At 41.2% G+C, this 9,205-nt stretch overlaps 1 protein-coding gene across 1 annotated transcript; it reads left to right on the top strand.

The window, feature by feature from the left end:
• The first annotated feature begins 378 nt into the window (after positions 1 to 378).
• PSMB1 (proteasome 20S subunit beta 1) lies at positions 379 to 7,479 on the top strand. Its single transcript, XM_035108500.2, has 6 exons — positions 379 to 580; positions 1,911 to 2,018; positions 4,310 to 4,391; positions 4,837 to 4,966; positions 5,913 to 6,019; positions 7,180 to 7,479. The coding sequence occupies exons 1-6, from the start codon at positions 474 to 476 to the stop codon at positions 7,363 to 7,365; spliced, it is 720 nt and encodes a 239-aa protein (XP_034964391.1). The 5' UTR covers positions 379 to 473; the 3' UTR covers positions 7,366 to 7,479.
• Positions 7,480 to 9,205: the final 1,726 nt, after the last annotated feature.

Here is a 9,205-nt window from a genome sequence, read left to right as displayed (position 1 = left end):
AGTGCTGTGTATGACTCCCATGTTCCCGCTTCACTGCAAGTCTTTTTTTTCTACCTCGGCCTTTACGGCAGAAGCAGAAAAAACCACCACGAAACAGGGGAAAGCGCAAACAAGATGATCATGTTGCTGCACTTTTAAACTGCCATCACTCCTGAACATTGGCCAGGCTGGCTGGCTGGCTGGCGCGGATGGGAGTCGGGCTCCCCAGCGCCGCCGCCTCAGCCCCTCTCTCTCCCTGGGAAGCGCGCTTGGGTCTGAAGCTTGAAATGAATTCCCCCTCCTTCGACTCCGTAGCCCCCTGGTGAGTCTCAGCAGCCTCCCGCCTCAGGTGGCGCTGCGACGCGCAGGTGCCAACGCCGGAAGTCGTCGAGGATCCCGAAATCGGTTCCCTTCCGGAGACGCCATTTTGCCGTGAGACAGCAGCAGCAGCAGCAGCAGCAGTCCGGGAAGCGGCGGGGTTTCTGAAGCTAACGATGCTGTCGACAGCAGGCTACGCCGAGCCTGCACTTGGCCTGGGTTGTGAGGCGAAGCAGGGCTCTGCAATACAACACCGCTTCTCCCCTTACACCTTCAATGGCGGGTGAGTGTCTGGCCACCGGCCTGGCAGCCGCTTCCTGTCCTCTCCTCCTTTTGTATTCGGCTGCTCGGTCCGGGCTGCCCAAATTACGGCGGTTTTTGTTTCGCGCGTGCGATCAGCCCTACTTCCTAGTGTTTGACTTTTATGTCTTCGAGAGTACTTGTTTTATTACAATCCGACCCCACCTTATGGCCGTAGAAAGTCGTCCTCCCCCCTTCAAGACGGCTTCCAAGTTTAAAACACTAAGGACAGCTTTAAAGATCAATACAGTCACCAAGAGCATCAAATCGCTGAGAGCCCACAGTTATCACGGCCTCCATATGCTCACCCGAAGGTGACAGTGTCTGTGCTTTTCCAGATCAAGACTTGTACAAAATAGTTTTAGTCCCACCCTCCCAGTCTGTCCAGCCTTTTTCTCATGGATTTTCAGGCTTTCCCGTTGGTGAGGGCAGCTCCTCCTTGATTCCCTCAGCTGTATTTCATCTCTTAACCTTAGGTATATCCAATTTTCTTTTTATTTTAATTCAGGGTGCTGCCGGCATTTTTTCAGTTGTACAAGTGCATTAAGGAAAGAAAATAACCAAGGGTTTTTTTTGGGGGGGGGAGACCCTCTGTTAGTCTTGCACCCTGTTTTTGAGCAAAATTGCTGAGATCTGGCTGCTATGACAGTGAAACTCCAGTTTTGAGTGCTTTCAAAGAATGCACAACCACGTATGTGCAGGCTGTTTTTGGATCTGGGCAGGAAAGTGGCATGCTTGCACACACTCTACTAACATGCACAAATGACCCAGAATGCAACCGATGTTCAAATCGGGGGTTGCCTGTTTCTGATTCTCTGGTATAAATGTGGATTGATAACTGAGGGTAGAATGACAAGAGTCAATAAATGACAGGATTACACTCCTGCTGAAAGAGTGGGTACCTTACTTGGGGTATTCCTGAATCCATTGCTGTCACTTGAGGCTCAAAACTTAGTTGGTCTTTAAGGTGCTACTGAAGGAATTTTTTTATTTTACTTGAGGCTCAGGTAGCCTTGGTGACACAGAGTGCTTACCGGTACATCAGCTTCATCTGATGGCCCAGCTGTGCTCCTATCTGCACAGAGATAGCCTAGCCTCTGTTATCTATGCTCTGGTAATCTGCAGGTTGCATTACTGCAATGCATTATGCAATTATGTCTTCAAATACTTGATGGATGTAGTTTTTGGAACAATCACAACTGCAAAGCAAAATCTATAATACTTGTAGGATTTCTAGTTTTTGTGTTGCCGAGCTGAATTGTTTACCTAAATCCTAAGTACCCAGAAACATTTGTTCCTTTTTCGTCTTAAAGGACTATATTGGCAATTGCTGGTGAAGACTTTTCTATTGTTGCCTCAGACACCCGACTGAGTGAAGACTATGCAATTCATAGCCGGGACAGTCCAAAATGCTACAAACTGTAAGTTTAACTTGAGAGAACCTTAAAATTGTAATTGTCCTGTAGTCATCAAGAGAATCTTTCACTTTAAAGAATATTACCCAAGAGAATCTTTCACTTTAAAGAATATTACCCAAGAGAAGACACTGACAAAGTGAAATGTGTTAGATAGTGAAACTAAAACTACTTATTTTTACTTATATTGTGCTGCTGTAGTAACTCTTGGAACATTGGTAGGCCCAGCCTTTTCTAAATAAGTAGTTTTAGTTTCACTATCTAACATGTTTCACTTTGTCAGTGTCTTATCTTGGGTAATATTCTTTAAAGTGAAACAGGAAAAACATCCAATTACATGCTTATGCACGTACTGGACGTTTCAGACTACAAAACCAAAATGTTTCCTATAATATTGCTTCAGAATTTTCCAGGGCAAAGGAAAGAAATTTGCTAAGTATGAGTACCACAAACTTCACCACTCGTTTTTGCATAACTCATTTCATTTGATGCATGAAATATATAGCATTTTAGCTTTCTTAATAGACATGTCTCATAGGTTCCAACTGAGGAAGTGGGTATAGAATTGTAGACTTAGTTTTATAGTTTTAGGCTGGCATACTATGTACCCACTTACTTGGGAGTGAGCCCCATTGAACATAGTAGGACTTAGGGTTGTGTTGCTAGCTTTATAGTAGAATAGTTCTTAAGTGGTTGCATAGATATAAACATTTGACTTGTAACCTTCTATTGACATCAGTTGATGTTTTGTGATGATGGTGCTTGTTAATACTGTCTCCATAGCATTCTCTGTAGATGGCAGGGTTTGTGCAAATTACTATATGCTATACACTGGAACCTCGGTTTATGAACACCCCGGTTTACAAATTTTCGGTTTACGAACGCCGCGGACCCATCTGGAACGGATTAATTCACTTTCCATTACTTTCAATGGGGAAGTTCACTTCAGTTTATGAACACTTCAGTTTATGAACAGACTTCTGGAACCAATTACACCCATGCTTCGGGTTAAGTATGCTTCAGGTTGAGTACTCCGCGGACCCGTCTGGAACGGATTAATCCACTTTCCATTACTTTCAATGGGAAAGTTCGCTTCAATTTATGAACGCTTCAGTTTAAGTACTCCGCGGACCATCTGGAACAGATTAATCCACTTTCCATTACTTTCAATGAGAAAGTTCGCTTCAGTTTATGAACGCTTCAGTTTATGAACAGACTTCCGGAACCAATTGTGTTCATAAACCGAGGTACCACTGTATAACAGGGATGTCCAACACGTCAAACGTGATCTACTGGTCAATCCCTGCAATGTTTTTGTAGATCGCAGTGGATCGCTGGCCCCGGCCCCTCTCCCTGTGCCGGAGTCTATTGTTGCAGAAGGGAAGCCGGAGCTTAGAAACTGAGGCTGTTATCTGGCCAGCAATTGTAATGTTAGTGGCTGCTTCCGTTCCTCCCCCAAATAGGGGGCTTTCCCCCTCCCTCAGAAGAGCTGCAAAAAAGTCAGTGAATTCCTATAAAACAGGGCATTTCCCCTCCCTAAAAAAAGCTCAACACTTTGGCCTGAACCCCTAAAAACCGGGGGTAGATCACTTTCAGATTTTAATTTTGAAAGTAGATCGCAGTCTCTCTGCTATATAATATGCTATGCGGAGTTTTGGGGCTGGTCCAGATTTGCATTACTGCCACTTTCCCTTGATGTGATACTGTGGTGTCTTTGAGAACCTGTGATCTGGTGGAGAATGTATCAAGTGAACCAAAGCACACTCGGGCACCAGTACATGGAGTTAAGAACGTAAGCAAAGCTTTGCAAAATCAGACCCAAAGGTTCATGTGTTCCCATATGCTTCTGAGAAGCCAACGAGCCTCCAGCAACTGGTATTTGGTGGCATGTGGCCTATGAAGACGTAAATTATATTTGGCCTTCACAGCTAGTATGTCAGCATCACATCTTACAAGAATGCATTCCATATAATTGCTCCAGTTGTGTGTGGCACTATATTCAAATTGCATGAGCCCATGTGATACCGTAGTGAGCACAGTTGCATATCATCATGTTGAATAAAAACCACATCAATGCACAACTGAATCAGTCCTGGTTCTGCATGTTAAGCAGTAAAGTTGTAATTCGTACAACACTGCTTTATGAAAATTTGAATGAGAGGAATTCTTTGGTGTTTTTGTTTACAGTTGATGTGTGTCATAATTGACAACTAAAGGTACTTTAACAAAAAATCTTATCTGAGAGTATTCATCATGTCAATGTTACTTAAAATCATATTAATGTTGCATTTGTACAGGACAGATACAACGGTCATTGGTTGCAGTGGATTTCATGGAGACTGCCTTACACTTACTAAAATTATTGAAGCAAGGTTAAAGGTGAATTATATTTTATTTATATATGTTTGTAAATGGAGGTGGCCAAACATTAGTAAAATAAATATATGCCAAGAAAATATTTTTAAGCTTAGAAATTCCTATGGCATATTGGTGAATCAAATATAATTTCTCTGCACAACAGCTGAAGCATTGTGGATTAGAAAGTAAATTTGCGTTTTTGTAGTTTTTTTTAACCTCAGGGATGTGTATAAAACTTAGGTGGTTCTTCCAGTGTACAGTTACAACATTGGGTGATGCCAGATGTTTTAAGGAATTCCTTTACCCTTTAATGATAACTAGTTTTTCTTGCCTGTTGGTAGAGTAGCCTGCTTATGCAGTAGTCTGAATCTGACCGTCTTGCCTGTTCTGCTGCTCATTTCAGTGAAACATTCAGCATGAACTTCCACCTTGTTTCTGTTATAACAATTTTGCCATTTGATTCCAGATGTACAAACATTCCAATAACAAGACCATGAGCGCTGGAGCTATTGCAGCCATGCTTTCTACAATCCTGTATTCTCGAAGATTCTTCCCTTACTATGTTTACAACATAATTGGTGGATTAGATGAAGAAGGTAAAGTCTAATTTGAATTCCTAGTAAATATAAGTCTATCTTGCAGCATTCAGAATTTGCTAGGCGCCAAACGTATTTTGCACCTGGCTGTCGGGTGCTTGTGACAAAGTGAAGATGTCTGGGCGCCAGGATGGCACCTCATGTCTCCACCATCTGGAGGTGCATGCCTGGGGATCCTTGGATCTTGCCTGTTTTCACACACTAGCAACACATCCTGAAGAATTATAGCCGTGAAATTTTATCTGCACAACCAGAACAAATTTCAGGAACCATGACATTCATGCCCATGAAGCCCCAAGCTTTCTACTGCTCTGCAACCGTCTGGAGTAGCCACTCCTCCATTCAAACAGACCATACATTGGCTAAGCAGAGAATGGCTTGGCATAATGTATGGACCAGGCCATTGTTTTAAAAATTGATTTTAAAAACGTACATTGATTTAAAATGCTCCGCACAAACCATGAACTGTAAACTAAGGTTTGTTCTTGGTTTACAACTTGGTTTACCACAAACCATAAGCACAGCTTCAGACAAATCATAGCTCAGCCCTAGGTAGCATGGTGGCAGCAGGGCCAGGGATGGAGCACTGCAACTGCAGTTTTGTTCCAGGAACCCACACAATGTTCATTCATGGCAAGTTGTGGTTTGCCTTAGAGTTGCATGTGAAATGGGTCAATACCTGTTGGATTTTTGGAATTCATTCTTTTGGGTTGTGTTTCAAGTTCATTCTTTTGGACTGTGTGATTAATTTTGGTGTGCTTTGGTAGCTATATAATTTCTCATCCACTTTTATTTAAGATGACAGTTCATTACTCTTTCTGTCAAATCCACATCATCTGGTTCCAAACTGAAGGGGCTGCTGTAGCTCCAGTGTCTGCTCCAACTATATAACCTTATTCATGGTTGCTGCTTGTGATTCCAACTTCAACTTCTTTTTCTTCTTAAGGAAAGGGTGCAGTGTACAGCTTTGATCCAGTAGGCTCCTACCAGAGAGATACTTTCAAAGCTGGTGGATCAGCTAGTGCCATGCTGCAGCCTCTGCTGGACAACCAGGTAAGATTTCAGACACGACTCTCTGGTTAGTGGTTACATTGACATAGAAGTACAATGGAACCTTGGTTCTCGAACTTAATCTGTTCCGGAAGTCCATTTGACTCTCAAAACCATTTGAAAACAAAGGCGTGGCTTCCAATTGGCTGCAGGAGCTTCCTGCACAGAAGCCGTGTTGGGCGTTCGGCTTCCGAAAAACGTTTGAAAACTGGAACACTTATTTCCGGGTTTTCGGCATTCAGAAGCCAATTTGTTCGCCAACTAAGCTGTTCAAGAACCAAGGTTTGATTGCAGTTGAATTGTTTCTGAAGCACTTAGTGTTTCTTCTGTGCTTCTGATGGTCTCCATGTTTGACATACAGCAGTTTTCACCTAATAGAAAATTAAGAGTAAGAAACAGACAAGCTTTTATCAACTAATTTTCCATACACAAGAACAAACTTGTAAATGGCTACCTGCTTGGCAGCCTGGAACAATTAGGATTTGCTTCCAGAACCCCACACATCATAGCTTTAGACAAGTTGGTGGTTCTTTCCTCTTAGCCTACTGATGACTAATGTAGGTATTATGTGAGCAGGTGGGCTGATAAACATCTCTGGGGACTTCATTTGCTAGGTTATGAGTTCCTGAAAGAGTTGTCATTCTATAAAGCGGTGCTACTCTGGCTGACCCAAGCATGATCTAGAAGGTCACCCTAAATAAAAAGGAAACAATTTCTACTGGTGCTTTGTGCTTGTTTCAGTTTCTTTTTTATTAATTCAGAGAGGATGACTATTTTATTTGCCATAGCTGCATTCAGATAATGCTTGCATCCATCACTTACCTTGAACATGTGAAACTGCTGCCATCTCATCATCAGTTGTCCGTAACTGTTACACTTTGATGTCATGGCGTTTATGAATAGTTGATTTCCAGCAATTGCAGCCAAAGTGAATGTGCGAATTTCGCCTTTAATTTATTCCCTTATTCTGCCGCCTCCAAATGAATGTAGTGATCATTTACCAAATGAATTCCTTACACATTCTTTTTATTTTTTTGTGGCAAAACCTGGCCTGTTAAAATACCTGTCAGTCATGGTGACAGCATAACAAAGTAGCCCTCATCTTAATTGTCAAATGAAAGTGGGAACAGAAAGGTTAATTAAAATGTCTTTATTTTTGAAAGGTTGGCCTCAAGAACTTGCAGAATGTGGAGCATGTGTCTTTGTCTCTGGAGAAGGCTTTGCAGTTAGTCAAGGATGTCTTTATTTCTGCTGCAGAAAGAGATGTATACACTGGGGATGCACTAAAAATCTGCATTATCACAAAAGATGGAATTAAAGAAGAAATTACTCCATTGCGAAGAGACTAAATCAGTGCACTGTACATTTAAAGAATTTTGGTGTGCAACCTTAATTTTTGTGCTGGCTGTATACTGCTGGTATGATATTTGATGTAATAAAAAAGGAACCAAAGCTGTCTTTCATCATTTGTATTTCATTGTTCGCAGCATAAGTGGGGTTTGAGTCACATGAGGTCAGTCATGCAAAAACAAGCTCAGTTACTCAAATGTAAAGTTGCAATCTGGTAAATGGTAGAAGAGAATAACTTGATCATTATGTCAGCGCAGTCTACTACACAACCACTTAAATTTATCTTAATACTTTGGACTTGCACAAATGCATGATACAAATGTATACCTTGAATTAAGATGATGACAGCTGTTAGTTGGACAACTTCTCATTACTTTGGGTGAGTAAGGTAGCCAGCCTTCCGTCCCTTCTGTTTCTCTGAATCGTGGTGCAGAGCGGGCCCAATGAAGGCATGGTGTTAAATGTGTATTTGCATTTAATGTAGGATTTTTTTAATAATAAAAAAGCAAAAATATTAGGTACACGGGATGGGGCTAATGGTTTTTTGCACTAACGGGAATTTTCTCCGAAATGCAAGTATCTCCTTTAGAGGAGGGATTTTCTTCAGGATCACAGCATGGAAGGAGTGGAAAATTCTGATAATTATTACTCCTGGTGTTCTATTGTGGGGTTTTTTTTTTTAAAAAAAACCTCTTTAAAAAGTGGTTTGGCCCAGAAAGTAAGTATGTTTAAGGTCTCTGCATACTTAATTATATATTTAGCTCACTACAGAATACCCACACGCTTTGCTTGAGTTTATCATAGAGTGGAGTAGTAAATTTGGCACTAGCATTTTGGTGAAAGTACTTTGCTAGTCAGATACTCATTCCTGATTTTTGGAGCTACAAAAGTTCAGCACGTGTAGTAGTCCCAATTTTGCCCATCACAGAAAACCATGGCTAATGATTTGCTGTAAACATGTCAAACATGTTGAACAATTGGCTCCTTCCTCCCTGCTAGCGCATAAAACGAACCGTGATTGCTGGCTTTAGCTTACGTCTGAACTCGGGATCGTGATTAATTTTGTTCCAAATAAAACATCTGTAAAGATTATTTGTGGCTTACTGATCAAAGTTTGTTTAAATGAAACAAACATCCCTGATTTAGCCTTGGTGTTAACTCGGGGATCACGGTTTGGATTTCCCCTGTGCTAATTATGGGGAGCGAAGTGGGTGAGATTGGTGCATATATGGTAAACGATTTACCATGGTTTACTGTCATGTGGGAACAAGGCTATGATTCACTCCATCTTTTTTCTACAGCACCATGCTCTGAAGTAGCAATTTGTTAAAGCAAATTTTCTTCCTTGTTTGAGAACATAATGCCTTTCTTGTAAGCTATGGCAGAACATGCATTTATAGGACTCTATTCAACAGTGTCACTCAGACGAATGGGAACTGAAGCGATTTCCAGTGATCTCTGCAGCATATTTAGGGAGATATGGAAGTTGCAGGGGTTAAGGAGGGAATTTCCAAAAAATTGTCTCCCTTGTTAGGGTAACCTTAATCACCATTAGCCTAATGACCTTGTGGAACACAACCTGAATATATTCTGTACAAAATGAAACGCACATCAGCTGCTTTTTATAGGTAAAAAAGGATCTGCATTTGTACCTTATTTTTTGACACTACATTCCCATTGTGCTTATTCAAAAATGTAGAAAAGTGTCCTAACTCAAAAAAGTGATTGATGCTATCAAAGTAATGGAAATTGGGATAAAGTCCTGTCCTAATGTTAACAAAGATTGAATTGAAACTTGGTAGTTTTAGTCTATTTTTAAAAAATAACTTGGGAGGTCAT

Source organism: Zootoca vivipara, chromosome 3, assembly GCF_963506605.1.
Source record: "Zootoca vivipara chromosome 3, rZooViv1.1, whole genome shotgun sequence".
Lineage (NCBI taxonomy): Eukaryota > Metazoa > Chordata > Lepidosauria > Squamata > Lacertidae > Zootoca > Zootoca vivipara.
Note: the sequence above shows the minus strand (reverse complement) of the source record. Positions and strands in the feature narration are given on the sequence as shown.